General features: G+C 39.9%; 1 protein-coding gene across 6 annotated transcripts in view; it reads left to right on the forward strand.

Annotated features, from left to right (window-relative positions):
- LOC138026445 (sterol carrier protein 2-like) overlaps window positions 1–20,000 on the forward strand; it is a 67,230-nt gene that overhangs the window by 4,638 nt on the left and 42,592 nt on the right. Inside the window, exons 2-6 of one of the 6 annotated variants that reach the window (XM_068873802.1) lie at window positions 2,832–2,869; window positions 5,835–5,939; window positions 6,541–6,558; window positions 6,681–6,803; window positions 8,266–8,414. In XM_068873802.1, coding sequence (XP_068729903.1) covers window positions 2,832–2,869; window positions 5,835–5,939; window positions 6,541–6,558; window positions 6,681–6,803; window positions 8,266–8,414 — 433 coding nt within the window. Of the gene's footprint in view, window positions 1–2,831; window positions 2,870–5,834; window positions 5,940–6,540; window positions 6,559–6,680; window positions 6,804–8,265; window positions 8,415–8,451; window positions 13,565–17,051; window positions 17,327–19,268; window positions 19,384–20,000 lie in introns of those variants that run through there. The other 5 variants (XM_068873807.1, XM_068873804.1, XM_068873808.1 and 2 more) reach the window with 5 other exon arrangements.

The raw sequence follows: 20,000 nt of genomic DNA on the forward strand, positions 1-20,000 counted from the left end.
CCATGTTTCCGAACTAAGCTGGACACCACTGAATGCAAATTGTGGCTACTTGAAATAAACAAGCTTCAGTTGTGAAAAACACGGACATTATCATCACAAACTGTCCGCTGATTAAACAAAAGAAAGCAAAAATCACATGCTTATGTGATTTTTACTTTCTTTTGTTCTTTTGTTTTCTTTTGTTTGCAATTAGGCACAGATTGAGAAGCCATTTAAAAAACTCGTGCTTCGTGTTTTACCGGGGTTTCCAAACACTCGAAAACAGTAAAAGCCCTCGGCCTAATGGCCTCAGGCTTTCATCAGTTTTCTCGTGTTTGGAAACCTTGGTAAAACACTCGCACTCATTTTTGAAATATTACTTCACATTACACTCTAATCAGTTAAGTCTGTTCAAATATAAGGGCTACACGGCCAACATTTGCAAAAAAGTAATCCCTCCTTGTACTTGTACATGTTCATTGCCGTGACTTTAACATCGTCAGTTCCCACGGCCTGCTCCCGTCTGACCTTGTAGCTCAGTCGGTAGAGCAGCGGTGATCTAACCCAAAGGTCGTAGGTTCAATTCCTACCCTGGTCATGCTACACGGCTAACGTTTGCAATAGATCTGTGTGGCCTGCCTGTTTTTTTTTTTTGCAGCTTTTAAAGCGGTGGGTACAAAACACAGGTCACAGGACATTGTTTTACCAAAACTGAAAGAATCCTAAACTTTCAGTAAACAAAAGTTTTTAGGCCGAATGTTGGGATTGGTTAACGGTTAGGTTGTTTCTGTATTATTGGTGAAACAGTGAACTGTAACTTGTGACCTGTGACCTGTGTTTTGTACCTAACCCTTTAAAAGTTATATTTCTGGAGGTCAGACCCCATTCCGTTGCATTAAACAAAGACAAGCATATAATCTGGGCATTGTTAGCACTGCAGAGGTGAAAAGACAATATTTAGTTCTTTTTAAAGTGCTACTATGATCAAATTTTTATTTCTTAAATTTTTAAGTTTATCATATAGAATTCCTGGGAGGTGCGGTGGCCTCATGGTTAGTGCGCTCAACTTCGGATCGAGTGGTCCGGGTTCAGAGCCTGGCCGGGGACATTGTGTTGTGTTCTTGGGCAAGACACTTTACTCTCACGGACCGGCGTAATGCTGGGGGTAACCCTGCGATGGACTAGCATCCCATCCAGGGGGGAGTGTAAATACTCCTGGTCGCTTCATGCTACGGAAACCGGAGATGAGCGCCGGCCTGATGGGCCTTCTGGCTCGTAAGCAGTGACTTTATTTCTAGGAAACATTGAAAACGCTGTTTACCGTTTGGAAATATCTGCATTGGGTTCTGGAGATATTTAAGTTTGAAAAATGTGTAAAATATGCAAATGAGCTTACTGATGACATCAACCCAATACAAAATCAAGTATAAAAATAGAGCTACATGTATCTCGGTCAATTTGCCGCAGAGACCATTGTAACATGGCAGGCTAATAGTTATACAGGCAACACACCTTTGGCTGTAAAGAAATTGGCAACTCTCTCTTTTCCAGCCTGATTCAATATTTTTGGTGATCATAAGCTAGAAAAACATTTAGCAAGGCAACAAACTTGACCTAACGTATGTGCTTGCATGATCATGTAGATGAAGCACCGCACTGGCGCACCATTGGCAAATATCGAAATAGACTGCCAAAGGTGGCCAGCAAAGCCTTTAATATCAGGGAGGTCTTGAACCCAGTATGTTGCCATGGTAACTAGAATCTTACTGCCAAGAATCAAGCATTTTTGATACAAATTGGCTGGGATATCTTTTCCCATCGTATTTGATCATAATTCCGTTGAATTTATGAGGTCATCACTTGGCTAATTTACATTATAATTATGAAAACTTGAATATCTCTGGAACAAAAAGAGATATTTGGAAATAGTAAACAGCATTCTTCTCGTACAGACTACATGTTTATGTCTTTAAGGAGGCTCGAATGGGTTTTCAGCTGAGCGCGCGCGCGTAAGCCACACACGCAATTCGTAAGCTGCTTGCGTCAGCTCATGATTCAAATGGGTCACCAGAAATAAACAAATACCGCTAATTTCGCTTACCTTTCTCCAATTCCTATATACATGGAATATAAATAGACATCTCCTATTCACGAAAACTACGAAAATTCTACAGAAACCGTTTAATATTCACTTAAATCCGTTTGTGTTGACCTGTAGCTCCACGCGCGCGCGGACTCGAATGAGCGGGTGACGCATGCGTAAATGCTGATCTTGTAACCCCCTAATTTTTCCTGATTTTGCAACTTTACTTGTTTATATCTCTGCTTCTGGACGGTAAATTTTTTTCATTTTTTGCATGTTAGCTTAGATTAATTTAAACCGTTTGTCTTTCAAATTTTAAAAAATTCTGTAGGTGAAAAAAAAAATTAGAGACAAAATTCAAAAAAACTTATTTATCTGAAAAACTGACCTACAGATTTTGTTGAATTTTAAATATTTTAGAGAGTATTTCTAACATTATCTGGTAACGCTGAATGGGAAAATTTCACCGTCCCGTTTCTTCAAAAAGGACAACATATGTTGATTTTAAGGCTCAAAGAAATGCCTAATATCGTTGCCATGGTAACATTATTTTGGAGGAAAACATAATGTGAGAAATCTACGATAGGTACTTAATACCCTGGCCAAATTTCGTCTTGATATGATTGCCCTAACTGTATCTAAGGACAGAATATGTATATTTGTTTGAAAAAGGGAGAAACTATTTCGAGCCTCCTTAAATGGCTTAGATAGGAAAGAAGCGAATTTTGTCATAGTAGCACTTTAATGAACATTATACATTGTCTTGTAGGTTTGAGAAGCCTCTAACAAAAGAGTGGGATTACCCAGGTATGCACAAATGGATTCCCTGCATATAATAATTTGGAAAGATAGGATAGCAACCATTTTGACATTTCAGCCTTAACCTGCAAGACATTTGCCTGTGGGGTTTTTGCACTTTTTGGTAATGGTAATGACTATTTCACTCTTTTTAAATTAAATTTTGGTGATTAAAATGAATTCACTTTAACTGTTAGCAATTGTTGCTAATACTTATTATTGCTTAGTGCTAGAGGTAGTATTTGTGGAAAGAGCTAGAGAGAGAGAATACAGGGACCTGAGTACAAGTCATTGCAGTTAAAATAATTAATATGAAGCAACTTGAGGCAGCTGCAAAGAAGCCTGAAAAAAATCCAGCCTTGAACAGGATTTGAACCTGTTATTAGCGATTGTGCTTGTAACAGTCGTTCTACCATCTGAGCTTTCGAGCCATCTGGGAGGTGGCTGGCTGGCATTTTTAACTCTCAGGTTATTTCAGGTAGCCACTAGCACACCTATCGTTCACTGTAACATTGTAATTTTTTTTGTCTTTTCCTTTCTCTTTAGTATGAGGTGAAATATAGTGTGGTTGTTGGTTACTTGTAAGTGCGTGTTCCTCCCAAATGGCTTATTATATAGCTCAGATGGTAGAACAAATGCGGCGCAACAGTGCGGTCATGAGCTGGAGTCCTGTTCATGCCTGGATTTTTTCTGGTTTCTTAAATGCGGCTGCTCATGATGCTTCCTATAAACTGTGATGATCACTTTCCATAACCATGATCTACATTTTCATTCACCTAACTAGTACCATAGATCTCTTCCTTTGCTAGTTATGAGAATTAAGTATTACATCAAGATAATACCCTTGGCTGATAATTATCTTCATTCTCAACACTCATCTGCTTGACAACGTATTGAAACTGTGAGGTGAATTTACATACTGATCGAGTTGCTTCACAGGAGCAGAGCTGGCACAGTGGTGAGAGCACTCACCTTCCACCTGTGTGGCCCGGGATAGATTCCCGGATTCGACGCCATATGTGGATTGAGTTTGTTGGTTCTCTACTCTGCTTGTAGAGGTTTTTCCTCAGGTACTCCAGTTTTCCCCTCTCTTCAAAAACCAACAAGTCATTTGATTTGATTTATTCTGATTTCAGTTGATTTGTAATCTCCCCAATTAGTTGCACAATCCCGTACTTGGCTCAATAACCTTGAGATTATTATAATTATTATAGCAGAGGATTCAACTGAATTCTACATTCTAATCAAGCGACACAGGGAGAAAACCGTAAGCTGTGAGCCGTGGAGTAAAAAAGAAAAAAATAAACTTAAGTTCAAATGCAAAATGCAAAATCTATATAAATATATCTACCAGTATAATATACATAAAATAATCCTAAAACGCTACATTGTGTGTACGGTCCTCTTTCTATCTAAAACTCAGACTGCAACCTTGAAAGTCCGGGCAATATTCAACGTGCTCGAGAGCGCTGCCCTCTGCATCTTTCGCACTACGTCTGTGCTTCTGCCTCCCACGAGCTCGCTCATTGTGACCTTTAGCTCCCGTGACCACCCCCCGAGGGCATCCATTATGATATTATATTGCTTCGCCTTGTAGCCTGGGAACTGCTGCCTGAGTTCGCAGCAAAGGGGTCCGTACTTAAGGGTCTTCTCCTCATTCTTTCTTTTTCGATTGTTAACTCATGGGCAACTCATTTCCAGAGTCACAGAGTCTCTTGCACTTATGATTTACAATACGTGCATCCACCCTATTGCATCTGACCTGTTGTTGATCGGTGTATATAGGGACACCCCAATAAGCTTTAACATTCTCTGAATCATACACAGGCTTGGGCTTGTCGGGTGAGTACCAGGGTGGTATCTCGTCCATCTTACAACAGCTCGTAAAACAGTACCTTCAGTGCTGCGTGGTGTGTAGCCTCAGGCTCAGTGATTATCGGTGAATATTCACCTCGACTTCGTGTCAGTGAATATTCACCGATAATCACTTTGTCTTTGGCGAATAATTGTCAAACAGTCAAAAACTATGTCCTCTCCATTAACCCATATTGACTCCTATTAGTGAGACTTTACTCTGTCTAATATCGGTGAATATTCACCTCGACTTCGTGTCGGTGAATATTCACCGATAATCACTTTGTCTTTGGCGAATAATTGTCAAACAGTCAAAAACTATGTCCTCTCCATTAACCCATATTGACTCCTATTAGTGAGACTTTACTCTGTCTAATACCAGATGATTTTAGTTGTCAACTGGGGGTGTCTCAGGCACCTAAGGAGTAAATGGGTTATAAGTATGTTCCTCTACAAGTCATGATAGCCTGTGTACAGCCACCTCCTCCCTGGGAGGTGGGAAAAGAGCCCCTTCCCTGTTTTCTGTTTTCTTAAATGAAAGATATATATTTGCTTTCATTCAATGTAAAAGTTGTCAAGAAGTGCCGACACTATGACTTGGTAGTATCACCAGCCCAATTTGCCTGTAAGAAGAGAAAAAATTAATACTGGACAGGTTAAGACCAAGAAACATCTTCTTCGTTACCTTCTTGTTCGACTTAAAATCTGTTTTTTCAGCCTAGGTAGTAATTTTTAATGTAATTGTTTCTCATTGGCATGCAACTCATTAATATTAATGTTGCTGCATGTAGGAGGTTCCTTTGCAAAGTTCTTTCTGAGATGTAATTTTTGATGACAAAATCATCTCTTTATTCACAATTTGCTGTAAATGGTCTGGTTGTGAATTTACAAAGACCACTGAAGAAAACACACAAAAGGCCTTTTTGACGGAAATTTTGCTCACTGATACTGACAGGAAAGTGTTGGACTTAACAACAAAAATCATGAACAACATCCAGAGCTGTAAAAATATGTGCTGATATGTTTGAGGTCAAAGTGAACCCTTAGTAATAAATGCTTCATAGAGTGTAATCATTATATGGTTAAATCAAAACTGATCGATGATATTGTCTGCTTCTAGACATGGCTCGTGAGGCAGGATCAGCTGCTCTTGATGATGCAGGAATTCAGTATCAAGATGTTGATGCTGTTGTAGCTAGCTATTGCTATGGGGAACCAACATCAGGTATAGAAATACAGGGGTTTCATTAATATTTGGAGAAGGCAGCAGAGTAACCGACTGTACGTATCTACAAGGTTTGAAAAAAGTTTTCTTTTAATCAGTTTCATAAAAAAGTAGCCGACTCCTCTGAGCTAAGTTGATAGCAAGTTTTGCGAGCTGTTGGTGCTTATTGAAGGGACAGAAGTAATTAATATTCGCAGGTTGTCCCCAGGCCTTAAGTTAAGAAGTGTACATTTAAGAGAGTTGACGCTGGCTATGAAATCATTTTTTTAAACAAAAATTTAACGTTTTGGATGCAGCTGTACCTGTCTCACTGGAAGTAATAAAGGCGAAAAATTGGCATCTTAAGACATTAAATTAGAACTATACTGTAAGATGTCAATAGCTTAACACAGTGACTGTTTCTACTCTTCTGACAATTCTTGCATTTTTTTGTTAACCTTTAGCTACAGCATGTACTTGCACATACCCAAGTATATTATCATTATTATCGTTAATATTATTAATTATTATTAATTAAACAACATGGATAGTAAACATTGAATAGTGTCAAAATGTTTTGAGACAGACTGGCCTTTAGAGCATTATTTCCTTTTCTTTATAGGTCAAAGAGCAGTTTATGGTAAGTTTTTCTTGTTATTACTGCTTTGCTGAAGGTCATTTGGTGGACAGGATTACCATGGCACATTTCTTACAAAAAGACGATGTGATTGGTTCATTGTTTTTTTTTTTCCATTTTTTTAGAGCTTGGTCTGACTGGGGTTCCTGTGTTTAACACGAACAATAATTGTTCGTCCGCGTCATCTGCCCTCATGCTTGCCAGATTGTTGGTTTTAAGTGGCCAGTATAACTGTGTTTTGGCTCTAGGTAAGAGGTGTGTCGTGTATGGCAAGAACGAGAAGCTTATGTCAAGGAGCTTGCAAGATGTTCCCCGAGTATGTCCACCTCAAAACAGTAAAATTCAGCATTATTTTCATTCATTCGCTAGACTAAAATTTAAGTTGCCTGTGGCTCAGTGGTAGTGCTTCCGAGCTAGAAATCGACAGGTAACAGGTTTGACTCCATTTTAACTGAAGAATACGCTGCCTCTTTGAAGGTAACCCCTTAATACATGACTACGCACTCGCTTTTTTGTCATGGAATATGAGGTGCATTTCTACGAGGATTCGTGGCTTCACCGATATGTAGCGGAAAAAAACGCCCTTCCCTTGGAAAGTGGTAAACCTGTTTACAGGGGCGGATCCAAAATTTTTCTTAGGATGGGGTGCACCACTAAGGAATGGCGTAGCGGAATGGTGACGTTCTTTTTTTGCGGAATACTAGTTCTATTAGAAAGCCGCAGGTCATCTCGGGAAAGGGGGGGGGGGGGGGTGGGGAGAGTTGCGCAAAGGTGGCTCCAAGAACAATGATTGTTTGTTTCATTATTGGTCTTATTACTGTAACCGTTCAATGCATAAGTATACGTGGATTCGGCTTAAACAACTGATGAAACTTACCGCGCATCCGCGTAACCAGTTGCTCCTATGAGTCACATCCTCGCATCCGCGTAAATTTGGGTGATAACTTGAAAGTTTGACATAAGAAGCGCCAGCACAGAACTTTAGTATTTTTAAAGCCAAGCTAAAAACTCACCTTTTCCGTCATGCATTGTTATCATAGTTGTTTTTATTATTGTGAGTTTACTTTTAATTGTAATTTAGCTTTTTAGCCTTTTTATTTCGTTTTTAATCTTGTCTTGGGCCTTTGAACATTTTATGGAATTTGTGCATTACAAATGTCCTATTATAATAATAATAATAATAATAATAATAATAATAATAATAATAATAATAATAATAATAATTATTATTATTATTATTTATTATTATTAAGTGGGTATTTCGGGGGTATAGGTACGAAGTGGCAGGGTACTCAACAGTTAAGGGGGAACCCAACGTCGACATATTTGTGTCAAGGCATTTCCCCAGACTACTACAGTTTACTGTGGTGCTGTGGCGCTCTGACCAAGGGCTAATTAAGTGCTCGAAACCTCAGCCAGGCAATCTTTTCATGGTGGTAATTCGACGTCCATGAACTTGGTTCATAAAAGCCAAAATTTCATGCTTTTACCAGTAGGCTGATTATCCCGCAAATCCATTCACAAGCCTTAGGTAATTAATAATGTTACCCTTGATACTCGTGCGTTAAAAAGAACCAGTAAACGTGGTAGAGAAAGCACTCGATTTACCTCCCACCCCCTTCCCCCCTGAATTTACCAGGAGATACTGGAGACGGACGAAAAGCATCTGTAGAGTCGGAAGAATTAAGTTGAAATTTTTGTAATTCATAGGTTTTGAAAAAATGGAGAGGGGCTTATCTCAAAGGTACGATGACCGTGTATCTCCTGTGAAGCGTCATATGGATCACATGGTAGCCCTTGGTGCAGAACCAGGACTTGTTAACCCACATCTGAATACCATGACCTCTGATGTCATTAAGGTGAGAGAACAACTCAGAGGTGAGCAGGGCTGGTTTTTTGAGGAGTGCATTTGATTTCTACAAGCCTGTCCTGGATATGATTCCGGACTTCAGTGGTGTCCCTGTACATTGGGATTTTAATTGAAATAATGTGCTCTTCAAGTTCCCTGACCCACATTTCGTTGCTACGAAACAGAATGTTCCGCCAAAGTCGTGCCCTGGCACTAACTAAATACATTTAGTGCATCTACTAAGTACATTTAGTAGTCATCCTTACAAATTATGTGGGACGATAGAGAACCTGCACGCTCTTCGCGAAGGGTGGGATACGGTTCCCGTTGTTGTGGTCCGTCCTATTTAATCCAACAAAAAAAAAAACAAATTGCAGCAGGCTTGGCAATGACGTCTCAAAAAGGTTTGTGTTGTATGAGGCCACCTTGGCTCAAACAGCCATAAGTCAAAGAAACTTTGTCAAGTGATGCACATCGTTATCATCGTCATCATCATCATCATCATAATCGTCGTTGTCGTCGTTGACAATGGCATCAACATCGTCTTCATTATGTAAATGTAAATGTCCTTAGTTGACCGCTCCCTTCAAGGGCTTTTCAGGATCAACCGTCTCGTCGGGATAGGACCGAATGCATGTAAACGCGCCGCACGCGTACGGCTGCCGCCATACGATCCACGTGTGATCCCGGAGCACCGCAGAACCAGCCAGATGTAATTGGTCTGGTAGTCGATATTTGAGAAGGTAGTAAAACCGGTGTACCCGGAGAAAAACCATCGGAGCCAGATAGAGCTTGACCGAAACTCAATCCACATGCGACGTCAAGGTTGACTAATTGGTGGTAATCAAATAAATCACAGATTGAATTAACAAGAAAAAACTAATTGATAGGCGATAAATGACGAAGTTCATGGTTTCCTTTACACTCCACATGCGAGGTCACGATTGACGGAACCTGGGTCTCAGAGGTGGGAGGCCTGGTTGATGACCACAAAGCCATCCTGACTCCTCGTCGTTTTCATTGCAATCTGCTATTAGGACCAGATTACTTGTGTACAGAACTGTGTCCCAGACTGATTTGTTTTGCGTGGGCTGAGTACTTAAGCATATGAAAAGGAGGTAAGTAAGAAGGTTTTACCTTCATGTTATGCACGATCCTCGCTGCATGTCATCTAGCTTTGGTGACAATTCGTGTACTCGGTGGCTCGAAATTGGCGGTCGTCCAAGACGACCAGTTTTTGGTAAAATGAAAAGCCTAGCCAAAAGTAGAAAATGAATTAATGATAATCATAAGCAGCGCCCGACTTACTTTTCGGTTTTTTATTGTCAATGTCTGATAGTGGTGTGAAGCTTGAATATCTGTAGCTTTTACAAAGTATTGTCACTGGATTTTTTATCATTTCGAGCACTGCACCGGACTATATTATTATGTACAATTAAACTCAGTTTTGCTGGTCAACCGGACAAATTTCCGTGGAGCAGGTTACAGCTATTAACAAAGGGTCACAAGGTTCTGGCCATCTCTGAAATCTCAAGAACTCTTCGTAGTATCCTTGCAATTCCTAGTAATATGCGGTCTTCTGCACGTGCCCTGATCTTACCCTTATACCAATATTCTGAAGCGACTTATTCAGCCCCTTAGTGATTGCTCCCAAAGCTCCTACAACAACCGGTATCACCTCCATTTTCGCATAGTGCACATCGTTATTATCTCACGCTTGAGATCTTGATGTTTAAGAATATTTCACTTTCCTTTGAGTTAACTCTGCAGTCATCTGGTACGGCAACATCAATTATTTTACAGACTCTATCGGTTAAAAAATGAAAAATTTACAGACGTTTGCATGATTGGGGGTATGGCGTCCCCAGTCATACAAACGTCTGTAAATTTGTCAAATTTCAACTTACATTTTCTCATCTGATATAACACCTAATACGCTTAAACTTTGCAGGGTTACTCACGTAAAGGTGCTTTTTCTATTTCTAGTATCAGTTTTTCATTCAGTTCACTTATATTTTGTTATATGGTCGCACTGTATGTTGAAATCCCACAACACTTTGATCTTATCCGTCTCCAACACGCTCTGGAGCCGGTGCTTGTACCATTTGTTTGCTCTGTCCAACCCATTCACACCACACAATTCCCAATGAATTATTCTGGCGATATTATCAGGTCTCTTCTTATCTTCTTTTTGCTCAAGTTTGCGGCACTCGCTAATGACATTGGTAGCACTTTCACCTCTCTCGTGACACATTCAACACAGTGGAGATTCCACACTCTTGCCCTCATGAAACTTCACATAATTCATTCTCAAATCTTGTTCTTGTGTCGTACAGATGAGGGCCTCAGTGCTGGATCTAAGGTCAGCTTTTTTTTTTAGCCAATTCCATGTTCCGTTGATATCAACACCCTCTTCTTCCAGCTGCCTCAGAAACTGTCCACGCATTTTCTTTTCTCTCCATGATTTCACTTCTTCTTCTTCTACTGCTTCCTTTTTAAATTGCTCTGGTTTTACAGAAGCTTCTAAATCTACCACTCCAGGTGCTTTCACTGTCTCTAACAACTGCCCCCCTTCCCCCCCCCCTTATCCCCATCACTGTTCCTAACGTACCATCCAACACTGGTTTCCTCACTCCGGATACATTTTTCGCAACTTAGTAAACGTCCCGTCCACCTTTTTTTTCTTGGCATATAAAGCCTTTTAATCTTACTCTTAGGGTGAAATGCACCATACATAGTCATCACCTTCCGAGTCTTTTTGTCGAACTCCTTCAAATCCTCTGTTGTCCACTTTAGAACTCCTGCTCCGTACCACAGCACAGCAACCGCCCATGTATTGACTGCCATGATCTTGTTTCCTGCACGAAATTTTGAACTCAGAATCAGCTTGAAGCATCTCTTATATTCCCTCTTGAGCTGTGGTTTCATTTCTCCGTCCTTATTAGTCCAGAGTGCATGAGGGGAATCATGTGATTATTTATCATTATTTCATGGTTGGCACATTTTCTTTTGTCATTCAACAACCCTTTTTTAACTTACACACCTAATAAATATTCAACAGACTGAAATTCCTCGGAGGGTTTGATAAAGAGGCAGGGAAGAGCGGGGCTGACGAATTAAATTGAAAGGGATTTATACAGATAAATCCGGCCCTCGAATGAGAGATTTTATTGATACAAATCAAAAAAAGGAATTAATGCAAATGAATTTTCATTGATAGGTTTCACTTACCGTAAATTTCAATCGAACCTTCCTCTTCCCGATGAAGTCAAATTCGTTCTCAACACAAATTTTGATTTAAATTTCCAACAAATATCTCTACAAAAAGTGAAATTCTGTTTATTTCAATAACCACGTGTTACAATTTAAAGTGTTTTGAACTTTTAAAGTACACTGATTAAAAGCAGCACGTCCAAAATCGGGCAATTCAGCTTCATTACATCCCTCAGGAAGTTTTGAACTACCTTCTTCCTCATCTAACTGGAATTCACATTTATTGATAACTTTTCATGAGCAAGAGACGACTCGGCGGGTAATGATCCAGCTTCACAACTGTCGAACTTCGTCATAATTATTTTATCTCTACTTATGCAATACTCACACTTAGATTTACTCTTTAAGCAGTCCTACTCGCTACCCGCCTAGATTAGCCTTAGCTATTTGCAGGATAGCGTTGTTTTGTATTAATTTGACATTAGGGAGCTTAAGCAGGCGCGTTTTTGAGACGCGGACGGCAGCCGGAAGTGACCTGTTTTCCCTTTTAACTTGTCTTCACACAACCACATTTCATTGTCAAGTTTCTTTTCTCCATTGCAGATGATTAGTATAAAAATCTGGGAGACACAACTGTCCTGGAACGCGAATTGGTCTCTTCCGGTTGCCGTCCGCGTCTCAAAAACGCGCCTTCTTAAGCAAACAAAAATATTGAACAAATATTTCCTTTACAGCTGAACAGAACGGCGTCGAAGCGAACTGTTGTTTGCGTAATTCCCAATTCACAATTTTGCATATAAAAATAGCTCCTCGTCGCTGTCTATGACAGGAACGCATAAAAAACTGCTGGTGGGTAGAAAAAATGGTTAACAAGGATCAAAGTAACTTAAGAAACGGAAACAAAGTTAAGTCCATTGAAGACCCCGTATATGATTCAAAATCTATCGTTTCTCAAAAACATGTGAAAATCACACAATTATGTCAATTCCATTGTCATTGTTTCGATCGCACTAAGGGGTGAGCCTCCAAATTAACCAGTACTTGTTCCCCTGAACAAAAGATCTTAATTGTTTAATCCTAGTAGTATGGGCGATACAACAGCGGCAGAAAACTCACTTTAATTTTACAATATTAAGACAAATTGGTGTATTTTACATTTTATAAAGATCTATCAGGATTAAAATCATGAATAACCATGAAATAAGTCAGATAAATACCTCGAACGTCGGTATTAATCAATATACATCCCTCGGGCCTAGGGCCCTCAGGATATATACTATGTATTAATACCTCCGTTTTCGGTATTTATCTCTTACAGAATAGTCATGAAAAGTGAAATATCGAGTAAGCCTGTCGTAATTTAGCAGGAGCAACACACGCGTATTACATGATACGCGTATTACATAATACGCAATCACGCAAAAAATTAATTGCGCCATGCAGGGCGGATTCTTTTTCATGTCTGTGTTATTAGAAAAAAACGTCAAACGTCACAGGCTCTGCCAGGTGATCCTGTGGCCTCTTTTCGTTTTTTGGCTTGCGCTAAACGTTTCTTAGGCGGAATTTGAAATTAGAATGACTACCGATGACCACTAAGTTGTTTCTAGTTTTTTGGATGCAAGAATGACCGAACGCAGATAATAAAATGAGTCACTCAACGGCGCAAAGCAAATAAATGGAGGCGGTACAGATCAAAGGGAAACATGGGGAAACCCATGATTGGTTTAAAGTGCGGCGTTAAAGTTTAAAGCCAATCAGAGCAACCTTTGGAACTTAATGAAAAACGCAAACATCACTCGAGCACATTAATTTTGAAGGTGTACCCTTCTCAGTTAATTTGCCGAGTTAACGCAAGCAGTGAGAAACTAACCATGCCTGCCCATTTCGCCTTCCATCTACTCCGCTTTATTTTGATTTCAACGATGCTTAAAGCCACCCTGGGACTTGGTGAGTTGTCATTTGTCATTTGATCCACATTTTTCTTTTTTAGACAAATTTTAGACGGTTGGTTTCCTTTTTTGCACCTACACCACAAAAAGAAAGTAGTAATGTGCAGTAAACCATAGGGTAGACTGGACAGTAATCACGGGCTTAGCGTGAGAGTTTGAAGGTGTACGCACACGAGGGGGATCTGGGGGCATGATCCGCCAGAAACTTTTGAAATTTAGGGTCTCGCAAATACCATTTGCGACTATTTCCGAAGGACATTTCAGTAAATAAATGCGAAGGAAAATGGAGTTGTTAGTTGTTTATTTTACCCACCTGTTAAGTTTTCAGCAAGCTACATCAGAAACAGGGGGTTTACTAGTAAAGGGAAAGAAGTCGCAAACTCTGTCAAAGTAACTGGGCACTGGGGACTGGTGGTGAGACTGACTTTGTGTAGGGGCCTCGCAGGGCTTCTACTTATAACAGAAAGTCTTTAAAAAAACCCTACCAATTGCAATTTCTGACGCGCGTGCGTATTTGCGTAAAGAACGCTATACCCCTGGAAATGCGTCGATCTTCCTTTCTTGATTTCAATGTCTAGACAACCATTAGGATATAAAATTATTACGTGTTTGCGTTGACATTTAGAGTCTGTATTACTTAAATCAATTTTAAAATTCATACAAAGAATGTGTGAATCTGAGGTGGGCTTAATTAAACAGAATACTAGAGTTCTTATCATAAGCCCCATAAAATTATATGCATCTGTAAAGTTAAAAACATTAACCTCCGTTCGTCCGGTGCAAGACCACTGAAATAAATTATTCAAGTCTTTCTGACCACCATTGATATCATTAAACCTACCGACGATTAATTATTTAGCACAACGGAAGTTTTCGTCTGTCTTGACAAAGCCAACTTTTGAGCTGAATGCACGAGGGAGTGTTAGTATGTTAAACCTAGCAATGATGCGAATGGATCTCATGCCGGGTTTACAGAGCTCTTTTTTGCTGTTTTCTAATACAATGGTTCATTGTGTAATTACTCGAATTCAGTAGCAATTTTCCACCTGAAAATGAACTGTTTAAAAACGTCATTGGCGTGAGAAGTAAGAGTTTCAGCTAGAAAACGTTTGATTTCTTTCGCTTTCGTGAGTCTCGCGCACAGTGAGTGAGCTGGCGACACGTTCAATTTTAGAGACCAACAGCTGATGGGTGTTTTACCAAATTTCTCGCGACCCCGTCATTAGATTTTGCAGAAATTAGGAATTCAAATAGTTCCGACGAACAATAAGTCGTCTATCAAAAAAAAATTAGCAATGCTAGAAAACGTCTATCAGCGAATTATGAAAAACCCGTCCGTTAAAATTCTGTGATAGCAGCTGTTAAACTTACTTTATTACATAAACACCAATGAAATACCAAGTGAGCTTTTATGCTAAAACATGATATCTTCACACGTGAAAAGATCACTGTTGCTATGGTTACACGTAAAAACGCGCCTTGCAATGCCTTTCGTGAAATGATTTAGTATTTCAATGGTATATTTCTCAACACTCGAAGAGAAATTTCGTATCTCCGCATAGCCATGTAATGTCCTCTATTTATTTCTATTTTTTTAATTACACAAACTAATGAGTGAGTTTTGCATAAATGAGGAATAAGCATCCCTTGGGCCTTGTTTTAATCTAGATGCGTTACCATAGTAACAGCCTACAGAGCACAAACATAAACCTCCGAGCTTCCAGGCAAAAACTGAATAAATATGGCAGAAAAGGAAGTATGAATGCTTTAAAACTGTGTTCACTTTAAACCCTCCACTTGCGGCTAAAGAAGTACCATATTCGATAACGAAATAGACTAAGTGTAAAAGTAGACAGTTAAATTAACGCAAACAAACAAACTATGGTGGTTGTTTTTCTTCGCTACACATTGGCCTCGGAAGATTGTCCAATACACCCGTGCGGGAGGTCGTGAGTTCACCTCCAGTCGCGGACTAAAACTTGGGGTCTTTAAATAACAGAGAAGAAAGTTCTGCCTTTGTAATTACATCCGCAAATTATTAGACTTTCAAGTCTCCTCGGATAAGTACTACAAACTGTAGGCCCCTTCTAACCACTCTTGTTCATAAACTTATAAACGCTGAAGGATGCTAGAGGGTTGCCGGTCCCCTAATACCCTTGACCTGAGTCGATTCGTTGTGATGGCTGGTTCATCCGTGTTACTGAAAGCAAAATATTGGATCTTCCTTTTCGGTGAGACGCTGAATTGCGACGCCATGTTGAATGTATGCCCTTGGAGGTTTATAAGGGTATAAATAATTCCTTCATGTCTTCCTTGGATACGCATCCAGAGAGGTTTCCCAAATCTTATCTCTTCAGTGTTTGAATAGACAATCTCAAACCTACCAGTAACTATAGCTGGAAGGTGATATGAATTAAAAAAAAAAACACAACCGACACGATTTCAAACTTAAGGACGGTGCCTACTATTGTTATTGCCCATACGTTCTGCGCATACCCAGATACTCGGGTTTCCTATCGGTAGTGCTTATTAATGCAGGGATATTTTTTGCGGAGAAAGCCGAAATTAGCAAGTGCTCTTGGTATCCAAAAAGAAAATTGGGGGTAACCATGCATTTTTCAGAGATAATTAAGCTTAAATTTGGAAAGGAACGCCATGCATTGCTTTGTATTTAGTAGGCACCGTCCTTAAGAGGCCTTTATCTATGGGATGTAGTCTGTGCAAATTGTCGGAGCATCACTGGACCATGGAAAACAAGTAGACTTTGTACTACTCGATTTTTCAAAAGCTTTTGATACATCTCATCAGCGTCCTCTCTGTAAGTTTGATTAACCTATGATTCATCCATAGTCAGGTAGTCCTGGGACACGGTCCAAAATTCACGATAATAGTGAATTCAAAGTAAATTAACATTTCAGGATAATCGCAAATTCATGGGCGAGAACGTGTTGGATCTGCAGTGTGTTAACAAGTGGTCCCAAGGGCTCCGCTTTTCGAGCCCAAGTTAGGCGACGAGCGACTAGTCCCTCTTTGCCCGGTTAGTCAGTCGAGCGTGACGAGAAGACTGGCATGCCAAAAAATGAATGAAGAGGGTAGTTTCACGTTGCCATGTTACCACCAATAGCGTAGCTCCTACTCTAGTTTGAAAACTACACGTAACCCACAATTCCTCGATTCGCTCTGACGAAGGGCTAACGCTCGAAACGTCAGCTTTTAGAATCATTGTACGGTGGCCAATTTACATTATCAACTCCGTTGACAAAACCAAATTTTTGTATGCCAAAAATGACCGCGCGAAATCTGGATTCGAGGAAGTGGCTCCCTGTCTTCGCTGGTTTTAACATTATATGTTATATTAATATTTCTGGCAAAGCAGAATAAATAAACCAATGAATAAATAAATGTTGCTGCGCTCTTCTTTTGGACTTGCCAAATCAGGCGAGTATATCCTTGAGCTTAACTTAATGTTATTCGTGTCGCTTCAGAATTTTCTACATTGTATCACCCACCTATGACACAAGATGTCTTTTTAAAAGATGAGTGGCATTATTTGCATTCGCCAAAAGTTGGATCTTACACGTTTTTGAATGTGTTTGATTGCACCTTTGAGTGTCTCCGCCATTCTTTCTGCTTGTCGTTTAACCTTGCTGCATCTAGACAAGCTGATGGCCATCTTTGGTGTGAGTTGTTATCCTCCAGTCGGTACAGCAACTCGGTGGAATACAAGGCAAACGCAAGTTCACACCATTATTTTATTAAGGTGAGAGCTATGTTTTAATCAAACCTGTTTAAATTTAGGCAATGGCTATTCCTACGGAACCGGCACGCCGACCTATATTTGCTATTCATACAGGAGTCTTTTTAGAATGATTATTGCAGGTTCTAACCCTAACCTTGAACGACATAGTCACGCAGTTATTGAAAGCTAACCGTTTTTAAATGGTAAAGCCGATGACACACGGCTCAATATCTTGCAAGATTTCTTGCTCAACAAATGGTGAACAATGTTGCAAAAACGTGTTGAACGGAATAGAGCTGGTCTCTATTTTTGTTCAACAAAGTTCAACGTGTTGAATGGCATACTTCAACATTGTACATGACATGACACACTATTGAACATTTGTTGAACAACAGCTGCGATATTTATTGATCAACAAATGTTGAATCATGTATCACCGGCTTTAGACTGAAATACTGTTTTTCAGTGATACTTGAAATGGGTGCTTCGACTTAAATGCGAGAAACACAAGGTAGGTTAGATGGCTGGTGACATCGAAGGAAGGAGGTATTTCTTGAAATTAAACAGGCATTAATTTTAATGCCGTTGTTTAATAGATGAACTGTATATAAAAGAGTTAAGGACAAGGTAAGACTTTCCGAGTGTTGAGCCTGTAATAATCATTCTAAGAAGGCTCCCGTATGAACAGAATGGTGTACAGGTCCCGTACGAATAGCCACTTTGTTGAATTTAAGTCTCATTTGCAAGTATTGATGTTGAAGGCGTAATTTACCCGTGAGAAGGATGATAAGGTAGTCGCTTCGCAACGGGCGAAAGGAGAATTAAAATCTTAAGCAGGATTCGAAATCGTTTGAAGTGTGGTTTTCGACGGCCGTCGTATGGGAAGCGCAGCAAGGAGAAAATTTCTTTTTCAAACCCATCGTCCTTTCCCCTGAAACTATGTTTTAGCTCGCCCCAGCGCACTTTCAGTTTCTTCTTCCAAGATGGCGTCATAGATTTTACCCAAACACCCCTACTCTGCAGGCTAACGATTTCTGTAAGATCGGTCGAATGCTTCACACATGGAGCTACAAGAACACATTTGGCGCTATTCCGGTGAAAATTATTTGAATCCAGTCTTAGTTTTGTCAAGAGAGGATGTGGTAAGAGAACGGATTCCCCATACAAGAACCTCTTCCAATGATAGTTTTTCTAAAATCTAATTCTAGCTACGCATTTTTTTAAAAGAGGCATCTGAGTGGCAGTTGTAGTGACGTAATAAAATTTTAAATATGTGCGGCATTGGGAACGAGAACGTATAATAGCTTTGCGAAGCTAAAAATATATTCTATAAGAACTATTATTGAGCGTGGGTTTCCGTTCTCTCACCTCGTCCTAACTTGGTTATATGTCGTTATTGGGTGACATGATAATGATTTCCTGTGGATTGTCATTTTAAGGGCGTCAAGCCTATTGGGGACCGCGCGGCCGTGGGAACAACAGACGAAAATTTGCGACGTGGGTGCAATCTAAAAATTCTTATGAGGCACAGGGATTCGCTCTCTTATCACATATCCTCCGACTGACAGCTTGAGTCGACTCTGACCAGGAGCTTATCAAGGGAGCCTCTATCTTCACTGATTCTTTGAGTCAGGTCCTCTCCGAGTTAATCATAATTATTACAATTTCTTGGGTGACAAAGAACAATCGACGTGAAAGTGACTGCAAGCGGTCTGCGAGTGAAACTGAGAAAAAACGTACAGTGCAAGGGATAAAATTAAAATCGCCGTAAACTGCTGACAGCATTGTGAAGTGACTAAAACGGAGCTTTGTAAAGGATACGAACTCGCGATCGCATCATTTTTCGTTGTCTTACAACCTCTTTGCAAATATATGACGTAGTCCATTCGGTCAGAATTCAGTGTAAAAGTTAACCTCGTTGGGCTAACGTGTCATAAAGATATATATATCTTTTTCATTCCAGACCCAATGTATGTCTTCACCTTGCCGAAACGGGGGTACATGTGTGCCCAACTACAGTCATCACACCTTTACCTGCAAATGCAATGACGGGTTCACTGGTGACCTCTGCGAAAAAGGTACTTAACGTTGATTCGAGTGCACCCAAGATCAATTTTTTTTTCTACGTCGACAATATACGTATATTTACTTCTTTCCAGAAATTCACGTAATAAAATGCACGTCCAGTTTTGATAGAGCTGTTTTCAATTGAGTGTCGAAGGTAATTAGGGAATTGCTTTGGTTTTGCATTACTGCACTCAGTGATTGGTTCAAAGTTCTCGCGCCATTTTTTCAGCCAATCAGAAGTGAAACCAAAAGTAATCGTGGCTCGCTCTTGAACATTTTCCCGCGCTTTGTGTCGGCTACGTATAAATAATTCGAGTTTTGATTGATTTACTGAATTGTCTCCGTCCTTTTTGATTGGCCAAAGTAATTACTGTCGTTTTGGTTTTACGACACTCGATTGAAAGTCGCTCTATCTAACATGAAATGTCCCGTTTACTCTGAGCATTTTTGGTTCTACCTATTTGAAGCAATATTTAAGGGCTGGGGTTTTCGTTGCATTTAGGACAGGTTAAATTCAACGAGCTGTTGGTCTTTCCTTGATTGAGTAGATTTAAGGGTGATGTTAATTGTCTTTATTATATCTCTGTGATAGTACGCGCGCTGTGATTGGCTAAATTAGCGGACCGTA

Source organism: Montipora capricornis, chromosome 12, assembly GCF_036669925.1.
Source record: "Montipora capricornis isolate CH-2021 chromosome 12, ASM3666992v2, whole genome shotgun sequence".
NCBI classification, from domain to species: domain Eukaryota; kingdom Metazoa; phylum Cnidaria; class Anthozoa; order Scleractinia; family Acroporidae; genus Montipora; species Montipora capricornis.